The following is a 23,688-nucleotide window of genomic DNA, read 5'->3' on the forward strand; positions in this document are numbered from 1 at the left end:
GGATAAGGTGTTGGAAGACCTTTTGGGCAGGCCTGTTAGCAACTGTCGTCTTCCAGTAATCACAGCCCCCCTTGTTGAAGAGCAACTGGTCTAATTCTTTCAGGAAGTTCATGCCCACGATAGCTGGCACCTCTCTGTCGTACCGGCCCTCCGTTAACACAATCCCTTTTTTGCCTAAGTTCTGGCCACAGGCACGTATGTTCATCCACACGACCCCTACAACCGGAATGGGAAGATTGTTTGCAGCCCTCAGTTTGATATGTGCCCCTTTGTCAATGGATACAGTTTGTCCAAAATGTTGGTAGAAGAACTGTTCTGGCATGGTGGTCACTTGGGACCCAGTATCCATCAGGCATTTTACTTCTTTCCCTTCAAATTCGGCCGTGATCGTCGGCGTGCAGGCTGCTATATCTTCAGGGCGTTGGTTTTCTCTAAGCTCAGTTGGTCTCCCCGCCATGTGCCCATCCATGGAGGGAGGCACTAGTTTAACGGCGGTCTTTCTTGCGACGTCTTCCTCTCCGGACAGTGTCGGAATAAATGGTTCTGATTTCCACAGTTCCAACACTGGTAGTCTCCAGCAGCTCTCGGTCGTCTCTGCTCGATCTGTCCCCTCTCTTCTTGATAGGTATGCGTGCGGGTATTTGATCGCGGTGCTGTCGTTCTTACTTCTATCTTACAGCCCACTCCAGCACACTCCTCTCAGACAAACAGCCACATGTAGACTCCTCCTCCTCCTCCTGTTCCAGACTCAATCAAATCACTTGAGCAGCAGGACTTTTTCCCGCTGTTCTCTGTTTTGACAGCAGGTGGCAGCATAACACAAGGAAGTCCACCAAACAGTCTTTTAACCTATATATATATATATATATATATATATTTAAAAATGTTAACAGGTCTTACACCAGGACGGGTACCAAGATACCAATGGGACAGGAGCACGCACGGGGCACAGGGCCCTAGGTCAAGCGCAAGTTTTAGACTGTTTGGCAAATACCTGCTTGGTGAGGACACCTTCACGGACTTCACTGAACCAAATAATCCAGGGGCACCAGCAGTAAACTAGGATCGGGGTTCGGACACTTACCTCCCCGTAGGGTCCGCACTGCCCGCTGTACGGAGAAGGAGACTGTAGCCCAAAAGGGACAGTCGGGGTCCCCAAACGCTCCACGCTACGGGGGCTCAATCTATAGAGAGTGCCGGGGACAGAGCAACCTGGGTCACTACATTGGCACTGGTCCTTCGGGGACCTGAACCAGCAACCCCTAGGTTCACAGTGAGTAGAGACTATTAAAGACAACCTGGTGTGGTCTCCATTATTTCCCCACTACATCTGTGATGCCCTGGACCCCAGGGGTCACAGGTAAAACACACACACCCATCCCTTGTGAGGACACACCCGTCACCCGAAAGGGAGACCTGATGCCTCCCTCAGGGCAAGTAGGGCACACCAGGTGGGCGGAATCAGGCGGAAAGTCATGCCCACCGAGGAGACTACTGTCCTGGGGCAGGAAATACGGTTTAGTGTTTCTAGTGGAAGTTGAGAGTTGCAGTGACAGTGACAGGAGGTGTGGAGGAGCAGAGCTGTCAGGGACCCGGGTTGGAGCCTGGGAGCCCGAATCGTCAGGCAGGCAGACGGTGGTGGCCGCCTGCAGGAGTACCGATGCAACGACCGGCAGAACCGTAGGGACCGGGCCAGGGTTGGAGCCCGCCGGACCTGAACCGGGGAGTCAACCATTAACCGGAGCACCAGTAACCGGGTACTCAGACCCCGTCCTAGCTTAGAAGCCACTGAGTGTAGGCAAATTAACTGATTGCAGTCTGGACCTCACGGGTTCATTCTCACTCAAAGTCCCGAAAGAAGGCAAAAGCCCACCGATACTGGGTGAGTGCCACCGCCAAGGGCCAAACATCCGACGGGCCAGCGCCTGCGGGCAACCGAGGGCTCCTCCGGCAGCTACACGCCGGGGAGCGGGCTACCACTGTCCAGGCAGGCGAGCCAACACAGAACAAAAGGTGCAAGGGAAAGGGGCCACCATCAACCTCACAAGGGACACCAGCAGCCGGCTGCGGAACCCGACCATACCCGAACTTTGGTTTACCAGTGACTCTGAGTGTGCATTAATCGTGAGTACACCAGTGCCATCCGGGCACCGCACCGCACCACGGCACCTTGCACCGCGACAACATCAACACCGCCAGTCCCACCACCGGGCCCCGGGACGCACCGCCCCTACCCACGGAACACCCGAGCTGCACCACGACACCGCCACGCGGGAGCCCCCACCATCATCCGCACGTCACGACTCACCCCACTCCACAGTCCCACCGCCTCCCCTCTAACAGAGCGACGTGCCCCCCCCCGGTCCGGAGGCGCTCGAGCCACCGACACACACCCGAGCCAGGACCCGAGCGGCAGGATGGGGACATATATGCTCGGATGGGGTCATATATACCAGAATGGGGGGTATTTTTACCAGGATGGGGTAGATATATAATAATAATATAATAATAATAAATAATAATAATAATAATAATAATAATAATATATACACCAGGATGTGGGTTAGAATGGGGAACATATATACTAGGATGGGGGACATATTTACAAGGAAGAAGCCCAAAATGGGGGACATTAGAACAGGGTGGGGAATATTACTACATAATGCGGGGGACAACTTGTTTGTCTTTATGGGATTTAGAATGCTAAATGTATACATACATATACATAAATCTGACCAACATAAGGGGGGGCCCAGGTCCAAATTTTGCACCAGGCCCCATCACACTCTAGTTACGCCACTGCATTCACATGAGGGTCTACTACTAGTTTACGCTAAGTTAAAAAAAATAGTGCTCAGTAAATGACCGTAGTTAATTTATTGACTATATTATTATATAAGTACTACTTTTTGCGAATATCCACGTGAGTATCCTGAATACTCTACACCAGACCGGATACTGTCCCCAAACCCCCGGCCATTGCAGACATTCTTATCTCTGCGGATCCCTCCTATTACGCTCCCATTGAGATTTTTCATGTCTTGGAATTTCCTTTACACCCGATAACCTGCCTTCCCTTCCTTATCAGAATTTCTTTCGTCAGGAGGACGACTGTCTTCAGGAAGTGTGAACAGCACAGATGCCGCATCAGCACTCCCGAAATGAGTGATAACCGATTGCTATAACAATATATTCGCTGATGGCTGCAGTATACGATGGAGGATGCAGGGTCAGGTATTCGGAGCTGCCCCTCCATACGTCTTATTGTATGCCATTCACAGATTTAGGAAATTGTAAATGTCACTGCATGAATGAGTTTGTAGGATTAGACTTTAAGGGGTTGTACACTTCTAAAATCAATGGTCTCGGAGTGGTTAAAAAAAACTATACTACTGAACTGCAAACTTCTTCCATGTCTTCAAAATGTCAAGGTTGCAGCCCTCACATGGACATCAGATGTCCAAAGGATGAGCATTCGACTACCGACTGGTAAATAACATGACCATTTTTAGACTAAGCTTCCACGTTTGTGGTGCATCTTATATCACTTACCGGATTTACGTTGCAGACCCCATAGACGTTTATGGCCATAAGTGTATCTTGGCTGAAAATTTGTCTTGGTTATACGACTATCAATTAGGGCTCATTCAGGCATCTGTGAAGGACGATCAGTCCATGAACCAGAATGCACATGTGACGCCCTGGCCTATCAGGTCGTCACAGGGTATTGTACAATCTGCCCTATTGTGCAATATCCACGGGTCCCTAACCAATGGTGTTGCCAAAATCAGCTAATCAAAATCCCAAGAACACTCTGCACCACACCCACCAGTGGACGGCCTGAGTGGAATAAGGTCGCCCACTTGGGGGATTGGTAAGGGGAGGTCAGGAGTGTCAGGAGTAGGCCAGTGTAGTGTTGGAAGTGAAGGAGAGAGGAGGTCAGGAGCTGGGCTCCTTGGAGGTACTAGGTAGCAGATGTTGGTCTGGGCCTGGTAGGAGCTGGACCCCCGGTCGCAGGGGATCGTGACAAGGGGCTCGGTATTGTCGTGGAGGACAGCCGGCGGCCTTGTACCATCACCGGGCTGGGACCAGGGCATGACTGGGTACGTGGACACTAGGTCAGGGAGTAGCTTCAGGCAACCTGACAATTTACCTGACGAGAATGGAGCCTTCAAGATCCGCTCTCCACCCACTCCAAAATCGGGGTACTAGTGCAACGAGGGGGGATAGAACCTTCTACACATACGGTCCAGGAAATCCCAAGCTTGAAACCTGAGAGCAAGCTCCCTCAGTTAGCCACACTGGGGAGCGGGACCCGATTAGTTTCACGCTATAGGGGCCAACTAAGAAGAGAACAAGGTGCCAAGGGAAAGGTCACAGATCATCAGGCAACACCAGTAGAAACTGGACCCAAACGTGCTCCCCCTTAGCGGCAGCGGTGTCCAGAACTTTGGTTTACTAATTTGTCGGTGTCAGCGTTATTGGACTGAGTGAGTACGCATGTCACCCTTTCCTCCACAACGGCACATCCCCGTCACCATCACCGAGTCCCGGGGCATCCCCCCTACCCGTGGAGGGATTAAACACCTGGCTTCCCACTCCATCGCCACCGGGTACTCCCCAGCTGCAGCGGTGGTACTCCACCTTACCACACCCCACGGTTGGCGTCACGAACTGTAAATACACCATCCCCTATAAATACCCCCTTAATTTGAGTGGCCGCACGACCCCCTGGTCCAGACACCCCTCGAGCCACCGCGGATCTGGATCCGAGCAGCCAGGCTGCTGACGTGGGGGCATACTCAATAGCCTCCTAGGCACATACGAGGTTGTTGGGTTCAGGTCGGGAAATACACGGCTCATCAGTGTGACGACACAGTTAAAATTTCAATGTGTGTCGTGGGTTAAAATTTTTTACATTAGCCAGACGTATTGTTCTTCTGTGTATTAACTCATGCTTGTTAAACTATTGTTTCTGCTAGACCCCTCTGAGTGTTCATTGTAATGTAGTTGTGTATTGCCTCAGTGGCTATTGTCTAGTCTGGGGATTGCAGACTACATGTAAATATCCTCAGTCTTTCTATCCATATCATTTAAATGAACATTATCTGTGCAGCTTGAAATTCATCCAATAAGAGAAGCAACCTTGTACAACCAATCTGATAAGGGCACAGTATATCCTAAGGGAAGGCTATGGCTATAATAAGGGACTTCTTGGAGTCACCAGGTTGATGGATGTTACAGGATCCAGTCTAAGCTCTTAGGAGCTGGCTAGGGGATCAGAACCAGGATGCCTTGTAGGTCTAGGGACTTTGGCTCCGACTAGAGGATCATTTGGCTATATGGCTTCAATCTAGGGGCTCCGATTCCGATTGGAGACCATAACCGCAGTCTAGGGATTTCGACTCCAGCTGCCAGGATTATATCATCATACCAGAGACTACTTAAGGAAGAAACCCAGGTTGGGACAATCCAGTCACCTGACTACACACGTTGCAGACCTCAACCAGCTTCCTAAATCTGGCGTTATTCCATTCTCGGTGGGTGCCCGCCGAAAGCGGGATGCTGCTGGATTGGAGTAAGTAGCCCTGGAAGCTCTGAGGCACGGACATTCTAATCCCTGGTGAGTCAGCGGAAGGGTGAGACTCTGTTGCCTGTTACATTTGTGTGTTTTGCTGGTTATGTGCTATGTGCCGTTAATTGTTTGGGGATTCAATAAAGTCTTAATATTGTGATTCCCTCACCCTGTGTTGTCTGAGTAGTGTTCCGCCCACGGTTAAGGAGGTCGGGCGTTCAGTTGGGATGAGCCCTGGGCCATGCTGTCTTTCTAAAGGCGGGCCCGGGCCAGCGGACGACAGCACCCACTGACCCCCGTGTCTCCACAATCAGTACATGACTCAGACGGTGATACTTGGACATCTGACTGAGGCCACAGATTTATACATATGAAAGCTTAGATACCTGTACCGTAACTATTACCACTTATTTACCTGTGTGTCTATCACAGGACAAAGACACCCACTGCTTAACAGCTAAATATCCAAAGCTAAAAGATACCACCATCCATACCTGTCTTCCACAGTCATCAGGTAGGCTCCTTTACTAATGCAAGTGGTGTTCGCTTCTGGGAATGAACTAGCTGATGTACTGATTAGATAGCAGTAGAATCCATGTCTTTTCCAACCCTGTCAATATATAAAATTTACGACAAAAGCTCAGTTCTATAGGTTAGGAAATAGAAAAGAAGCTCAGTTCTATAGGTTAGGACGTTAGAAAAGAAGCTCAGTTCTATAGGTTAGGAAGTTAGAAAAGAAGCTCAGTTCTATAGGTTAGGAAGTTAGAAAAGGTTCAGAAGTTAGAAAAAAACAGGTGAAATGTCAGAGCTACAATGCCACCTAGAAGATTAACAGGGGTATTCCAGCCACAAATGACTGATAATCCATAGTCACATGTTATAAAATTCCACTCTCCAGTCCATGAACTTGAACACCCACTATGAAAACATTTCCAATACAAGAAGTCTCTACACGAGCTACTTACTTAGAATATGCCACGTATAGAACTCTTGGAGCACAGTTTTGGAATTGATGGGGATCTGATCTGACAGAGTGTCATGATGTGTCTGCACCTGTCACGCCAGGTCCGAGAATACACTCGGCGAGCGGCGTAACACAGAGCAAACACCGGGGTAACAATGCAATGGAGGTCCCTGGCGCTAGGGAGAGGGGAGCGCGATCACCTCCTAACACTCACCTGAGGCTGATCACTGCACTCCATAATATCCCTAGATGGGTCCTTCTCCCCATACGCCGATCACGTGCCCCTAGGCCCTTGCTGGCCATAAACTCACCCTGACTAGTCTCACCATTGCAATAGGACAACAATAGGTAGGACGGACAAACAAGGGAAAGACATGACAAATAACACTCCAGCAGGGACTTCTTAGCTGCAATTGAAGTGACAACTCAGCTTTCTCCAAAGACTGGCTCCTTCCAAGTGTACAGCATAGGTATGCGCTATATCCGACATGGGAAGGAGTGAGGAGTGAATACTTATAGCAGAAGGGAGTGGCTGCAGCTGTTTTCACTTGATGCAAATCTGTTGTGAACATTCACAGCATAAATTGACACTCTGCTGATGTAAGATCTGCACCGTAGCTCACTTTTTTACTCAGCGTGAAGCTGGGATTTGGTAGTTTGGTAGTGGATTTTCCACCTGAATGATGGAATGATGGACTAAAGATGAGTGGAATCAATCTGTAAAAAATGAAATCCGTTACCAATTTTGGATCCCAATAAATCTGCCATCTCTATGTCTTATTTTTAGAACCGGGAATGGAAATAATATAATAGATTATACTCACTAGGGATGAGTGGACCTTTGGAAGTTTGGATTCCCTGTGTTTGACCAGACTTTAGTTAAAAGTTCGGTTTTGGACTCGAACATGACTCTGGACCCCAAACCCCATATAAGTCAGTAGCGACCCAAACTCATGTGCTGTAAAATGGCTGCAAAATGGTCAGAGTAAAGGCTAGGGGGTTGCAAAAGGAAGCAAAATGGGGGCAATTTCTTTGCAAATAAATGCAGATAGGGAGTAAAAAATAACAAAAAAATGACATGAGCGCCCGCTTATTTTTGTTATCTAGCACAGGTAAAGCAGACAACTGCGGGCTTCAACCTTCAGCTGTCTGCTTTACCTTGGCTGGTAATCAATAATAGAGGGGATCCCACGCTGTTGTATTTTAATTATTTAAATAAATAATTTTAAAAAACGTTGTGGGATCCCCTCTATTTTTAATAACCAGCCAACGCAAAGCAGACAGCTAAGGGCTGCAGCCCCCATCTGTCTGCTTTACCTGCGCTGGTTATCAAATATAGGTGGGAGCACAAACTTTTGTATAAGTCTATGTGCAAGTTCAAGCCCTGGACACGTGGTGTCCAGTATGAACCCCGGACATTACCATTTTGGTTCATGCATCCCCTATACTCACCTGTCCTTATGATACTTTCACTGCACTGGTCCACCCCACCGGTCTTTGGTTCTTCCGACGCTCCATCAGGTGTTGATGCCAGTGGTTAGCTTCAAGTCATCATTCAAGGAGGGTGACAAACAACATTGATGTTAATGATGATTGCACCCCCACCTGATCACAGGAGACTAATTACTGGATTCATTGCCAGAGGGACCACTATAAGAACCAAACACCGGGCGTGAGGACCAACAAGCTGCAGCAGAGACATCGGTAAAGGCCTACGACATGACTTTAAAAAAAAATAATTCTGGAAGATAATGACCAACTTTACAGAACCTAAAGTTAAGACGCCCTCTTGTCGCTGCTCGCACTTTACCTTATCACACCCCTGCTCCACGGTAGCAGCTTGATCATGATCCACCGGTAATGGTTTTCTCTTGCAGAGATATGGAAGCTTCTTCTCGCAAATCTTGTCTGCCCATTGTCCATCCTGTATAAAGGAGACAATTCAGTGTAAAATAACAGATTTGAAGGAATTTAGGTTTATTTCCATCATCATAAATAGATATTGTTGGATAGTGCTTCTCAATACAAGCAATTTTGCAATTCACTGCTTATTAAAATTTTCACTTTTCTTTTATTTACAGCTTGCTGCCTTGGAGATTGACCACCACTGCTAGAAATCAGTTTCCTATTGAGCTTGTAAGCACAGTTTTAAAGCTCTTCAGGATCCCTAGAGGCGCGATGTTACCTCCAAATCCCATCCATCTTTAGCGCAGTGCTTGAAACTACACAGCAATGGTGGCCGGTTTCCTAGGCAACGAGCTGTAAACAAAAACAGGAAAATCTTAATAACTTAAAAACGGCAGCAAATTTTAATATGCATTAAATTGCAAAAGTGCCTGGTTTTACAAGCACTATCTGACAATATCTATCAAAGAAGACGGGGGTAACCCTTCACAAAATAATCACCTGTATCATTCATAAAAAATGATGAGAACATTTTGCCAAGAAGCAGCCGATGTTTAGGGGTACGGAGACTTTTCTAGACCTCTACTTTCCCCACAAAAACGTTTTGGGGAGCAATGTGGTGCCAGTTATCAATGATGTAGTCACCCTTTAGAATTCCCACATGAATAGCCATGCCTTGGGGAGAGGATTTCCTGGTACTTGGAATTCCATTCTGAGCAATTGAGGAGAAAACTTTTAAGTAAAGGCAAATGTCCCCCCCCCCCCCCACCTTCCTCACCACTATGGTGAGCTGATAGCTTGCTGTCCACTACTTTTACATTGATGGCCTATGCTTAGGACAGGTCATCAATGTCTGATTAGCCGGGGTCTGACACCCGCAGACCCGCCAATCAGCTGTTCTCAGTGCCGGCGGTAGCAAGTGGCAGCCAGAAATGCTCAGCTCCAGCACTGCTCCATCTTCTGATAGTGGCCACGGTCTGGTACTGCAGATCCGCCTCTTATTGATCTGAATGGGAGGCGGATGGCATTACTATCTATGGCTGCTTGAATGGTCAGCACGGGATTTGGAGGCATGGGTTCAATCACTGTTAAAGAGGACCTCTCACCGGATCAAGGAGCCCAGTTTTTGCTCTTTTTTTTATTGCCAAAGCTCTCTCAGTATTTCAGTTTTTATTTGTAAACATTGCCATTCAGTTCCATTTTATTGATTACTAATATTCATTGTTTTTACTAAAGGGCGTGGCTTACAGGATCCTCTGGGGCGTGTCTTTAGACTGCTCTGCATTATAACGCTGTGAGCCATGCTTTCTTGATAGAAGTAACTAAATAAAAAGGCCCCTATCTCTGGAACCATATGGCAGAATTGAAAAAGACAAAAATTGGCATACTCAGGGGAGTTGCAGGAGTAAAATAAGAGCTAAAACTGGACATTTTCGACTCCGTGACAGGTCCACTTTAAGTATAATAGGGTTAATGAATATTGAAGAACTCCTTTTAGATCACAAATCTTGAACATTTCTTTAAGAATAGGATAATTAGTTTAGTAATTGATGTTGCTATGTTAGGTACAATTTTTTTTCATACCCAGGTTCACAATGTCCTACCTTAGCAGATAAAGCCACACAATCCTCTTGTTTGTTAGTCAGATGAGACGGTTCTCCTCTCTGCCATGTAGTAAACGTCACTGGGGATCCGTCACTCCATTCAAAAAATAGTTGCGTCTTCAAGTCATTCAACCCCAGCCAAATATATTCTGCCTCTCCTAGACAAAACACAAAAAAGTTGATGTTTTGTCTATGGCTAAAGTTGGGATAAAATGACGGAACCATATGATGTTGAGCAGGGGCGTGATAACACTGAAAGAGGGACGACTAGTCTGGGGAAATAACGCCACATCGACTAGTCTCAGGCCTAATTATGGCCATGGGCGGCACGGTGGCTCAGTGGTTAGCACAGCAGCCTTGCAGCGCTGGGGTCCTGGGTTCAAATCCCACCATGGACAACATCTGCAAGGAGTTTGTATGTTCTCCCCGTGTTTGCGTGGGTTTCCTTCGGGTACTCCGGTTTCCTCCCACACTCCAAAGACATACTCTAGATTGTGAGCCAATGGGGACAGTGTTGCCAATGTATGTAAAGCGCTGTGGAATTAATAGCACTATATAGATAAATGAATAAAATTATTAATTATTATTATTAATTAGTATAGGGACAGCAAGGTTTATAAGTTGTTTCTTTAAACATTCATATTAGTGAGTTATACACGGCTGGTTAGGCAGGGAATTTGGGCATACGTGTATGAATGCTGCCTGGTTGGAAGCCATAGGGGGCCCAACAAGGTCCCTTTACGGTTAGATCATTACTGAGCAATCACCCATTCAACAAAGTAATTGACCTTCTATCATTCTGGTATCTGTACAAATACAAAAACTACTTACCAAACTCAAACTGTGATGTTATAAAGCTCGATTCTTCAATATTGTGCAAACTTGCAAGATCCCCATCTTCTCGTCTGCAAGATAATATGGCATCCTTCCAAATTTTATTTTCTTTAATCAAAGTATAACAATATCCATTATAGGGTATCCAGGAGGCTGGGCAATTGATGGGGTCATCATTACCTGGAACAAGATAGAAGACTATGAGCCCTACATAAACATAATGCCATTATTAGCTGTCATTTTCAGCATTGTATTTAAAGGGAACCTGTCAGGTGCAATATGCAGCCAGCACCACGAGCAGTTCTGGGAGCATATTGCTAACCCCTGCCTAACTGTCCCTGTATATAATAGCATAGATAAAGAGATCGTTAGAAAAACTATTTCTAAAGATCCTTTATGATATGCTAATGAGGGAACAGACTAGTTGCTAGGGCATTAGTTCCCCCGACTAGTCTGCCCTCTTAGCAGGGGCGTGCTAACATGCTATTCAATGCCCATTGCCCAACGTCATCAGCGGTGGTATGCGTACCTGTGTCCATTGTCACCATTTCAGATGCCGGGCAGTGTGCATGATCAGAAGGCACCACACTTCTAGTCATGTGCACTAGCTCATTCTGAAGCTGGGACGCGTACACCCAGCTTCATAGTGTGCATAACCGGAAGTCTTGGGACTTCTGATCATGTGCACTGGGCCGAAAACCAGCAGTGACAGCACAGAGCGATCGACCATACCTCTGACACTGTGCATTCATTAGCATGTTAACAGTCCCACAGGGCCGCGCTGACATGCTAAGGGGGCCGACTAGCCAAGAGAACTAACACTCTTGCATCTAGTCCCTGTTCTCATTAGCATATCATAAAGGATCTTTAGAAATACTTTTTCTAAAGATCTCTTTATCTATGCTATTGTATACAGGGACAGTTAGACTGGGATCAGCAATATGCACCCAGAACTGCTCGTGGTTTAAGGGTTTTATTTTAAGGAAATCTGTACTCATAAACCAAAGAAAATGAGCACTACAATGACATAGTTCATGTGATGATATCTTCACATAAGATTTGACCATGCCATGATAAATGTTTGTCTACATGGTATTAGATAGAAGGAACTTGAGCCTGCCATTGGTCACTGATGTGATCTCTGGTAGATCAACTGCCTGATCTGTTCTGGGCACTGATCTGTGCATGTTTGCCACCCCATTAGTACATCCAAAATTGGTTAAATGCTACATAAAATTTTCTTTATGATAGATCCACGAGAAAAGGTTGGTGATATAGCTGAAAGAAGGACAAACTATGAGAGGGAACCCCATTATGAAGACAATTAGCTAATGACCATCAGAACTTCTTCAGACTCTTATTCGGACCCATTAGTAAACCTTCACTCTTGTGTTGAATATTAGGCTAATGCGGGCGTCACACGGGACAATAAATCGTGCGATCGCATAAGCGATCGCACCTGCCCCCGTCGTTTGTGCGTCACGGGCAATTAGTTGCCCGTGGCGCACAAAGTCGTTAACCCCCCGTCACACATACTTACCTCCCGGATGACCTCGCTGTGGGTGGCGAACATCCACTTCCTGATGTGGGTTGGACGTTCGGCGTCACAGCGACGTCACACGGCGGCCAGCCAATAGAAGCGGAGGGGCGGAGATGAGCTGGACGTAACATCCCGCCCACCTCCTTCCTTCCGCATTGCCGGCAAGACACAGGTAAGCTGTGTTCGTTGGTCCCGAGGTGTCACACGGAGCGATGTATGCTGCCTCAGGAACATCGAACAACCGATGCACAGAAAGACGAACGAGCTTATGAAAATGAACGACGTGTCAACGAGCAACGATAAGGTGAGTATTATTGCTCGTTAACAGTCATTTGAAGTTCTCACACGGGACGACATTTCAAACGATGCCGGATGTGCATCACTATCGACGTGACCCCGACGACAGATCGCACGATATATCGTACCGTGTGACGCCCGCATTAGAGGGACCTGCGTCCTTCATGTTTCCAAAAATCTTTGGAAGATCTAATTATTTACCCTGTACAAGAAATGTTTTGATACTCACCCCCATGGTGAGGTGTTGGGGAGACTTGTTTAGTCCACTAACATTTTTGCATTTTTGAAAAAACTACCCAAATCATGTGGTGCCAGAGAATGAGATGTCAGAATGTTTTATGCTGAGTAGACCCCGTCATTCCTGGACCCCATTATCATGTCATATTTATAGTTCCATTAGTACACCAGTCTGACCCATTGGTAATCTACAACTGCTGTGTTCATTAGTAGACTGAAAGGGGTCGACGTCACTCAGAGTCTGAAAACAATTTGGATAATTACTTACTATATTGGTTTCTATAGTCTTACACACTCCAGATACATTTATCCCATTCTTGATTGTCTAAAGATGTTATGTACAAAAGACACATATTTCATGCATTTTTGTCCACTGGCTATATTTGATATTGCAGCACAACTTTATTCAATCAAACGCAACTATACTGCAATATCCATGAAATCAACTCACAATTTTTTATTTCTAATTTCAGATAACTCCTTCCATAATTTAGTTTTCTAAATGCCCCAGTGACATTTGTCTACAATTTATTTTCATACCTGAAGGTGGAATGTAAGAAGCAGAGCTGTTCCCTTTTTTACAGATGTACCCCAGTTTTTGGCCGCACTCCTTACTTTCCCATTTGCCACTTTTTCCAGGGTTTAGAGTTACACAGTTTATGCCGGGTTCTGTTGATGGATTTCCTATATCAAATGACAAAATGTTTGTGTCACATGAACATAATCTCATAAGAGGACAAACTGAATTTCCAAAAATGCCCATCTTAGTGAACCTGATATTCTGTTGGTGGCACCTACTTTTAGGGGCAGTACCATGTTATTAAATTGTTAGATAAACAGCATGAAAACATGCAAGTTTGCAATTGATTTTTTTTTCCTATATATTTTCATTCTCCTGCTGTGAGAGCTTTTATCTTACACAGTGTACAGATTGTTTCCAAAGAACTCAGCTAGGCTAGTTACACTTCACAATAGGAATTCACTCCTGACATCCCACCCACCTCTTTCCAGCACATTGACTTTTGTACAGCAGTTATCTTCTCACCTCCCTTCCCCTCCCTTTCAGCTCCTGACAATCAAACAGGTAGGTAGGACACCCAGTGAATTAGCGTTAGCTTGAGAAGGAAGCTAATTCCTCAAAAGCCATCCACTGAGCTTTTGTAGACCAATAGTAGACAGAGTGAAGAAACTGCAGTTCCTTCACGTAGCGCTGGCTTCCCTGCACTCCTCACTGCTCTCCCCACAGGGACGCACACTTACTCACCACCCGGGACCGAATCTCACCACACTACCCAGCATCCCCTCGGTCCTCCATGTGGGTGCTCCCTGCTTCCCCCTCCCGGGGCCTGTATGTGCAGCACAGGTCCTCCAGGAGTGCGCTTAGTGTATGCGCTCGCTGCTGCCCTTTTCTTAGAGGGCCAGTGTGTTGTCCCTGGGAAGTGCTTTTCAGCCTATTGCTGTTAGGTACCAGGTACTTAAGGCACACTCCCAGTAGGGGAGGTGCCTGATCAACATGTTCAGTTAGTTAAATAGTTCTGTACGCTAGTCTAGTTGTCAGGTCCCCTTGTCCGCTGTGCTTCCATTACAGTGTACAGTGCCCTTGCCTATCTCCCAGTCTTGTCCATCCTTCCCGGCTATGCCACCAGTCTCAGCTACCCCGGAGGCCCTTGCTATAATTGATACTGTGCCTCTCTCCTCCCTGGCCTTGCCACCAGCCTCAGCTGCTCTGGAGGCCCTTGCTAAACAAGAGACTTTGCCTGGCCACCTCGGCCGTGCCACCAGCCTCAGCTACCCCGGAAGTCCTTGCTATACTAGAGACTGTATCCGTCCACCCCAGCTGTGCCATCATCCTCAGCTACCCCTGTGGTCCATACTATACTAGAGACTGTGCTCGTCCCTGTCCTAGGAGTCAGCTGCCACAGTTCCGATCTATGCCCTGGAAGTGGCACCTGGTATCTGCCTTGTGGTGGATGCTTAATCAAGCCACTCTCACTGAGGGTAAGCCCGGGGTCCACCTGTGGTCCAGTGTGTCCACTTCTGCTTGCCACTTTATCAACTTCTGCGATGAGCATTACACTTCATTCTCTCCCCTATTAATCAACTGTTCAAAATTTTCAGTTCCCTTCATTGGCAGCTTCCAGAACAGTTCTCCTAATAATGGCTCTCACTTTCCTAAGCTGTGAGCTTGTTCAAATGCCCTGTGATAACAGTGTAGACTCAGAACAAACACTGATAGCTGAATGTGTTTCAATAGCGCTATAAAACTCAGCACATGTTCTGCTAAGGCGGGCTTCACATCAACGGTATTCTGCCGCAATGCCGGGTCTGGCAAAATGCGTTTCACTTCAATGCATTTCCTATGGACTCGCGGAAAGTTCCCGTCACATGTGGTTACGTGCGTCATACACAACCGCATGTGACCGGAACTTGTCGCGAGTCCACAGGAAATGCATTAAAGTGAAACACATTTGTGCCAGATTCGGCATTGCGTCAGAATACCGCTGACGTGAAGCCCGCCTCATGCTACAGCTCTGCTACTGACAAGAAATGATAATCAAGGAGTCGTACCACCTCTCCTTCTCCACTACCAGAAACAAGGAAGTAAGAAGTCTTTCAAACTGTGAGCTGCTCAAGAGTCAACTTGAGACTAACCCTTTTAAGACATGACCCTACACACTAAACAGGGTCCTAGGGTAAAATTTGGAACTGTGCCAGAATACAATATAATAATATAATGCAATCTATTTCAATACTCCATAATTTCTTATAAATGATCAACTAAATTTGACATCACTATTTACCTGGGAGCCAGTTTAAATACCGAAATGGACCTCCACCTTCCCATCTCCAGCCAGCATTAAAGCCCAGACTATTGAGCCCAGTCCATAGGACTGTGGTGAGGGTACTTGTTAAACCTATATAATAAAAGTGATTAACATAATTAGTTCAATTATATACAGTATAATGTTAGGGAATAGCGTATTCATTAATACCATTGTAATTTATTTGGTTCAGAACTCAAAGCCATCAGTTCTTCTTCTGAGTGCTCCAATGGGAATAGTTAGAGGACTGACTTTTGGATAGAAATCTATATCATTCATCATACATGTTATTGTGGCTTAATTTCTGCAGATCTCTCATGTATCTCTTCCGATTCTGCTTTATTTTGGTTCCTACCTGAGATGAATGATTGTTCGTGCAGTTCGGTTATACTCAGCAGTTCTGCATCTTGTTGCTGGCAGCTTCTCCTGGCTTGGTACCAAGTGAGGGCAGAATCGGAATTAATCTGATAGTTGACGCCAGTAACGGAATCTGTCGTCCACCAGCCGTCTGACGAGGCTGAAAACAAAAATTGAGGAATGAACTGAAAAGATCTCTGTGCCAGAGAAGGATATTTGCTAAAGGCCACCTCCATAGATTTTAATTCCTAGCCATGCCTCTGTATGTAAAGTGCTCCCTTATTCTCACAAGGCTCCTGGTGGGGTACATGCTAAAATGTATGAGCTCCAAATAGGTATCCCCTAGTGACCTCAGAGTCATGCAATATCATATCTATCAGGAGCCCACACAATCACCATTTAAAAGAACCAACTGTCACCTCCTATATCAGTAATGCGTAAATCTGTCCTCACTGAATACAGATTTTACCTATGAATTAAAAGGGAGAGATCAGTCCAGGAGGAGAACAATGTCGATTTCTTGATTGATTTATACGATTAAAATGATGGTTACGCTTTAAGTATCTTCAAATTGCTTGTTAATTAATCTAAAAGCCACTAATAATCCACGAATAACCACTTTCCCCATCTTTATTGACACTGACGGGGTCACGGAACCAGATCAGGCCACTGTGACATCCCAAACTGGCCCAGTGACGAGTAGTCCTCCCCCAAAAATCCCGTAGGTGCGTCAACTTGTCCTCACGAACAGGATTTCGTGCCCGTCCTAATGGTTACTGTGCGCCTCAACGAACTGTGTATGTTGTGTTCACTCAAAACGACAGTTACCATTAAGTGCGCAGTGCGGGAAGAGAAGGGGCGTGTCATCGTGGGTGGAACTCAGGAAGGCGCGCGAAGAGGGGCCCCTCTCCCAGAGATAGGCGAGTCAACTGGATATGTCATCTGAGTAAGATTGGCTGAAGATGTCGGCGGAGGACAAAGATCAGGTTGTTCCAGCGATCATAGTCGCAATGCCTGAAGTGCTAGTCCCGACACCTTGCACCTTGGAAACATAGTCACCGCGGTTTCCGGGGGAGTTGCTACCGCTGCATGCCTCTGGAGTGGGACTGCGTAGGCTGTTTCAAGCATGCCCTCTGGCTGAGGCTCTCATCATGTCACCTATGGCCTATCCGGGCCCCTGGGGAGCCCAGTATTGGAGATTCCACTACTTAGAGCATGGTGATGGAAAGCAGAGCAAGGTGCTAATGATCCAACCCCTACCGGAAAGTTCACCGAGGTGTTGCTCAGGGAGCACGCCGGACTGGTGACCCGTTTCCTACCTTGTGAGCACTGTAAAGGCAGCACCGTGTGACTAGGAAACCCAGACCTTGGATCTTAGTTACGGGATATGCGGGCACGCAACGGACCTTGCGGCTGCAAGTGACACGTTGAGTCCTGTGACCAGGGGGCCCAGACAGTCCAGCCTATGGCCTACCTAAAACCCCGGTGGGTCTCACTGAAGGATGCCACAAAGGAGTAAGGGGACCACCAGGGCCCTGTAGATAGTTAAGTTAGGCTGCATCATATTTGGATAAGAGTGTTGTTAAAATGGACATTTGGGGCACTGGACTATGTGTGGCCAGGACATTACTGTAAATAATTTGCACCTGTTGTGCTCCCTACCAGAATTAACGCGACCACAGGACCTCAAAATCTGTCGTGCGTGCACAAATAATGAAGCGTGGTCAGGAACACTCTGCAGCATGCCCAGAGCCTACGTTGGGGGTGGCAGGTCCCTCATTTTGTTGATATTGCTGCTATAATTTGTTGCACCTAAGGGAAAGGGTGCAAAGGACCTGGCAGTATGGAGCCCAAAAGAGATGTGCTACTGCCAAAAAAGTTTAAAATACAAAGTTTTCTATGTGATATAATGTCTAAATTGCCAAGTTTTATATGCTTTTACATGCCAAAGGGTTTTTATTGAAATACTAAAAATTGTAGAGTTTGTAACGTTTAAGGAACCATGCCTTCCATAAAGGGAAGAAATGTTAATGTTTACAGCATCACAAAATTTTGCAGTTGTGCCCTTGTTTTTGTTTTCTTTCCAGGACGCGGACGTGCTGGGATTCGCTGTGGGGGTGTGTGGCGCCCCTGAGGCTTCAGTCGCCACAGTGCACTGCACCTCACCAGAGGTGCAGTATTCATCTTGGGTAAGATAGGGATCAGTGTCGATAAATCACAATCCACAAACACACATAGGCTAGTTGCCCTCTCACCGGAACTGGGTTAGGGTAGGGTCATTTAGGATGGTCACCATATCATCTGGGGCCTCCCACCCACTAGCTCCGGAATCCTGGGGGTGGAGCGACAGTTCAGGGGAGCAAGGCATCACACACACACACAAACAAAAAGTTAGAACCCAGGTAACAAGTGAGACACAGGAGGAAGACGGGCACTGAGGGCAGAGCTGATAGCTCCCTCAGGACCGGCGCACACCTCAGGATGCGGAGCCCTAGGCTGGTGGGCACTTCAGGTCCCGTTAGCAGAATCCGCCGAGCAAAGGATTTCAAGTCTTTTGGCCCACACAGAGATCCCGGGGCAAAGCAGCATATAGAGCCAGGAGTCGTGGCACCAGCAACAGACTCACACTGCCTGCTATATGGGACGGAAAAAGAACGCTTCCCAGGACTTGGGTCCCCACGTAGCTTCAAGCCGCAGGGACTCACACAACACAGCACAGGGAGGAAGGACTCACAGAGAAACCCCCCCCGGTTCTGGCCTCCGAACTATCCGGGATCGGCTGGAGTCCATCACAGCGGAGTCTGGCAGCCCAAAGGCAGGAGCAACTCAGTGAGTAAAGGACTTAAACTGCAGCCGCTGTGTCATCTAATCCTTCCCGCGCTCCCATATTAGAAGGAACCACTACCCTCTGCATCTCCCTGGGGCCTGAGTTCTGCCTGTGGAGAGTTATACCATCTGAGCTGCGTTGTCATCTGCCCCAGAGAGAAGACCTCCCACAGCGGCGGCTCCCATCCTAGCCGCACACCACAGGTGGTGTCACAAAAAAACACTTTCCCCCATCTTTATTGACGGAACCGGGCCAGGCCGCTGTGACATCCCAAACCGGCCCCGGTGACGAGTAGTCTTCCCCCAAAGACCCTGTGGGCACATCACATACGGTATAAAAAAGGGACAGTGATCTATATCCAGTAATACTATCGTCTTATTAAGAAGTCATATTAAAGTATATACAGGGCGAAAACTATGTAATACATAGAACATAAATTACATAAAACAGCAGGGAAGCTTTATGAGCAAACAGTATAAGCCAAAATAATACAAAAAAGTCTAATAAAAATCAATTACATTAAAGCAAATGCTAAAAAATATAGAGTGACTAAGAAACCATATATACTCATATTAAGTAATAAAAAATGCAAGAAATATTTGTACACCTATAAAAAGAATAGTAAATAAGGACATCCAGATAACATATGCTTGGGTTCTTGGGTTTTTACAACCTAACCCTGCATAACGTTGCAGGACGTCAGCAACCTGCGACCCCCAACAGCCATTCACCAGCCAGTAGGAATTAACTCCTGCTAAACCGAAGCCAGAGAGCACTAAACAGTCAACGCCTGACTCTGGATGAGGAACTAAGAAGCATCAGCTTGCCTGCCAGACTCTGCAATGTCAACAGAGTCTGGAGTCACCATGACAGGTAGCTTTAGTAGAGAAGTGAAGCGAGTGAAGATCTATCAAAATATAAAATAATCCAAACGGTAAATGGCAAAGCGAAAAAAAATTGAAACCCCAGAATTACATATTTTTTTGGCAGCTGCAACATTGCAATAAAATGCAATAAGAGGCGATCAAAATATTATATCTACCAAAAAATTGTATGAGCAGAAACGTCAGCTTAGGAAGCAAAAAAAAAACCCCCTACACAGTCCCATATCCCAAAAATTGAAAGCGTTAAAGGTAGAGATGAGTGGACCCCGTGACAGTTCAGTTCAGTTTTTTAGATAAAATTCTGTTCTGGACCCGGACTTGACCCAAACCTCATTGGAAGTCACTGATTGGGCAGTTTGGCACTCCACCCACATACAACCAGCCATAAACAGAACACTTCTGGAGGTTTTTCACTATTGTTTGTACACAACACATCTGTTAATGCTGTTGTTACCCCCAGTGAGAGGTATTCAAACACTGCAACCGGCTCGCACTGGGCTGAGCACCGAGCGTACCAAAGTACAGCGATGCTTGCGCGACTGGTTTGTATATGTGCAGCCCCCATGGAAGCAGCTGAGGTGCTTGGATCCGGGTTCGCTGTGGCTCGAGTGTCTCCGGACCCGGGGTCATGTGGCAACTCAAATGAAGGGGGAGTATTTACAGGAGAATTGGCATAGTTTGTGACGCCACCCGTGGTGTACGGTAATTTGGGAGTAATAAAGAAGTGGGGCAACCAGGTGTCGTAGCCCTCCACGGGTAGGGGGAATGCCCCGGGATTTGGTGTGGCAAGCCATGGGATGCAGGTGTCGCGGGCGGGCGGGGCGTTGCGCTCGCTAACGCTCGGGTCTGGCGCTGCTGCTGCTCGGTGGCTCGAGCGGTGGGCCGGATCCAGGGACTCAAGCCGCGCTTCTCGCCCGTGAGTGAAAAGGGGGTGATTTGTTTGGGGATTTAGTCCGTGACGCCACCCACGGGTTGTGGTTGTGGTGAAGATGGGCACCACCGCTACTGGTGACGGGGATCCCGGGAGCGATGGTAGAGAGCAGCTAGGATGTTGTTCTCCCCCTCCGTGGGTAGGGGTTGGTGGTCCTGGGGCCCGGTGGTGTGACGGGGAGGGAAAGTTGGTGACGTGCAGGGTTGCAGGGACAGCGCGGCGCAGTGCCGGATGGCACTATTGTACTCACTCAGACAGAAAGTCACAAAGTCTCCGGTAAACCAAACGGCTGGATGGACGGGTCCCGCAGCCGGCTGCAGTGTCTCTCCCCGGACAGGTGATGGTGGCTGTCTTTCCTGCACCTTTGTGTACTGTCTTGACTACGATGGCTTCCCAACGGTCCCCGGTGTATGTGTGGCGCCCTGGACAAGCCAGGGGCCACAGAGCACAACACAACACACACCCCACATTCCCAGTCAGGCACACCGAAGTCAGACACAAAATCCTTGTTGCCTCCCTCCAGGGGCTGATGTTCACGCCAGGGGGGTGGGCCAGTGTGTTGGTCCCGCCCACCGAGGCGTTCACAGTCCTGGAGGCGGAAAAAGAAGACAGGTTTAGTTTGGAGAGTGAAAGTGGAAGGAGGAAAGTGGTAGCAGAGCAGACTAAAGTTGGTCCGGGTGTGTGGCCCGGACGGATCAGCAAGATTGGCAGACGGTGATGACCGTCTGCAGGAGTGGCCTATCGGAGCCTACCGTAAGGACCGTGGACGGGCGGTGGCCCGGCCTTACCGGACCGGTACGCAAGGAGAAGCCAGCACCATCTGGCAGGGGCTTACGGACCCCGGCAAGGCTAGGAGCCGCCGTGAATTTGCCAAATTCGTTAGCTCAGGGGACCTCCTGGGTTTCCCAGCAGCCAAGACCCGACAGAAGGCAACAGTCCAACCAAGAGAGGGAGACACCGCCACCGCCAAGGCAACCGTTTCTCAGGGCCAGAGCCTGCGGGCAAAAGGGGCTCCTCCGGCCCATATCCAAGCTGGGGAGCGGGTTACCGGTGGGGAACCCATTGGAACCATCTAACGTACATAGGTGCAGGGAAAGGCAGTCACCATCAACCTGCCGGGAGAAACAACACCGCAGCCGCCTGTGGGACCCGTCCATCCAGCCGTTTGTTTTACCGAGAACTGTGTCCTCATCATTGGCTGAGTGAGTATCACCGTGCCGTGCGGCACAGCGCTGCCCCCCCGACCCTGCACCTCACCAGGCCCCGTAGCCCGCCTGCAATCCGTCCCCTACCCCCATCACCGGGCCCCGGGACAACCAACCCCCTACCCACGGAGGGGGAGAACTAACAACAAAGCTGCTCCCTGTCACCGCTCCCGGGATCCCCGTCTAGAGCAGCGGTGGTGTCACCAATATCACCACAACCGTGGGTGGCGTCACGGACAATAATCAAATCCCCACCATCCAATCAATCCCAACCACCACTCCTGCAGACGGCCACCACCGTCTGCCAACCTTGCTGTCCGTGTCTGGGCTCCTACCCAGACACCCTCCACTTTACTCCATTCACTTCAACCTCCTGAACTCTAACTCCTCACTCCTGCACTCCTAAACTAAACTGACTCCTTTTCCCGCCTCCAGGCCTGTGAACTCCTTGGTGGGTGGGGCCAGCCGCCTGGCTCCGCCCCACATGGTGTGGACGTCAGACCCTGGAGGGAGGCAACAAGGATTTTGTGTCTGTCTAATGTAACTGTCTGGGGGGGTGGGGTGTGTGTGTTACCTGTGACGACCTGGCTAGTCCAGGGCACCACATTCCCCCTTGGTAAAACGCAGACCATCCGCAGTCACTGCCCGTCCATCACCGGTTTTATTTTGTTCAAAACTGTAAAAAGAGATAAACAACATGGTAGCGGTAAACATTTACAACATAAGCATTCTTTTGGTCACTTTAACGTTGCACATATAAACATTTTTAATAACGGACGGATGGATGTCTTCCGCTCTCCCACCCAAGCAACCTAGCCCCTGATGCTGCCCCTAAGAAGTGGGCAGCACCCCTTGACCCCAGTCCAGGTTCAGGCTGCCTGAGCGGGAACGGTAATTTGCACCCGGCTGTCACTTCAGGGGACTCCACGTCCAGGGGGACCCCTGACCCCTGTAGGATCGCCACCGGTTATGGTAGTGGCGTGCCTGGGCCATCTCTTTCCTCCAGGCCCATCCTCCAAATCAGCCTCTCCGGAGGCGGCAACGGTATCCATCCCACAACATTATTTACAAACCCACTAGTTTGTGGGTGGCCTGCTAGTTCTTGGCCATGTTCATGAGGAGTTTCTCATGTGGGTATGGAGGGGGTTAACTGAACAAGGACAACTCCAATCCAACGGGGACGGTTCTTCTCTCGGACGGCAATCAGGTTAGTTTTTCGGTTTGATTAAGTTTCATTCACTCACATAAACAATGGTGCTGGGGGTCCCAACGGGGACAACTGTATGCAACGACGGACCGCTGCCTCTTACTTCAGGTCGACTTCCTCATAGACCCTGCTCCACCTCGACATCCTGCTGGCTCGGTGGGGGAGGGGACTGGGACTCTGCCTGGAAACTGCGCCCTTCCCTCACCTTCACATCAAGGGCAAACCCAGCCCCTCTCCCCGCAGTGTCGAGTGTAGGACACAAAGTCACCCTGGCAAATGGGCATGCATGTCACGGCGAGCCACGAACACCTCGGCCTCCAGGCCCGGTTGGTAAATGAAGCCGTACCCCCGGTGGGGATCAAATCTCCGGACCTGTCCTTCATACACCGGGCCCCATACCCGGAATGTAGCATGGCGGAGGTTGTCCTTTTCGCGGATGGTGCGGGCCACCACTTCGGCTCTTTGTCGCTCCCTTTCGCAATTTCCCACGGCCCAGCGG

The 23,688-nt window shown here is 48.3% G+C and overlaps 1 protein-coding gene across 1 annotated transcript in view; it reads right to left on the reverse strand.

The window, feature by feature from the left end:
• The window catches only part of MRC1 (mannose receptor C-type 1), a 116,716-nt gene that overhangs the window by 68,934 nt on the left and 24,094 nt on the right, over positions 1-23,688 (reverse strand). Inside the window, exons 4-10 of the mRNA XM_075315591.1 lie at positions 16,134-16,295; positions 15,758-15,871; positions 13,497-13,640; positions 10,880-11,062; positions 10,049-10,206; positions 8,350-8,463; positions 6,070-6,185 (exon numbers count right to left, since the gene is read on the reverse strand). Of these exons, the coding sequence (XP_075171706.1) occupies positions 6,070-6,185; positions 8,350-8,463; positions 10,049-10,206; positions 10,880-11,062; positions 13,497-13,640; positions 15,758-15,871; positions 16,134-16,295 (991 nt within the window). The remainder of the gene's footprint in view (positions 1-6,069; positions 6,186-8,349; positions 8,464-10,048; positions 10,207-10,879; positions 11,063-13,496; positions 13,641-15,757; positions 15,872-16,133; positions 16,296-23,688) is intronic.

This window comes from Anomaloglossus baeobatrachus, chromosome 6 (genome assembly GCF_048569485.1).
Source record: "Anomaloglossus baeobatrachus isolate aAnoBae1 chromosome 6, aAnoBae1.hap1, whole genome shotgun sequence".
Classification (NCBI taxonomy): Eukaryota; Metazoa; Chordata; class Amphibia; order Anura; family Aromobatidae; genus Anomaloglossus; species Anomaloglossus baeobatrachus.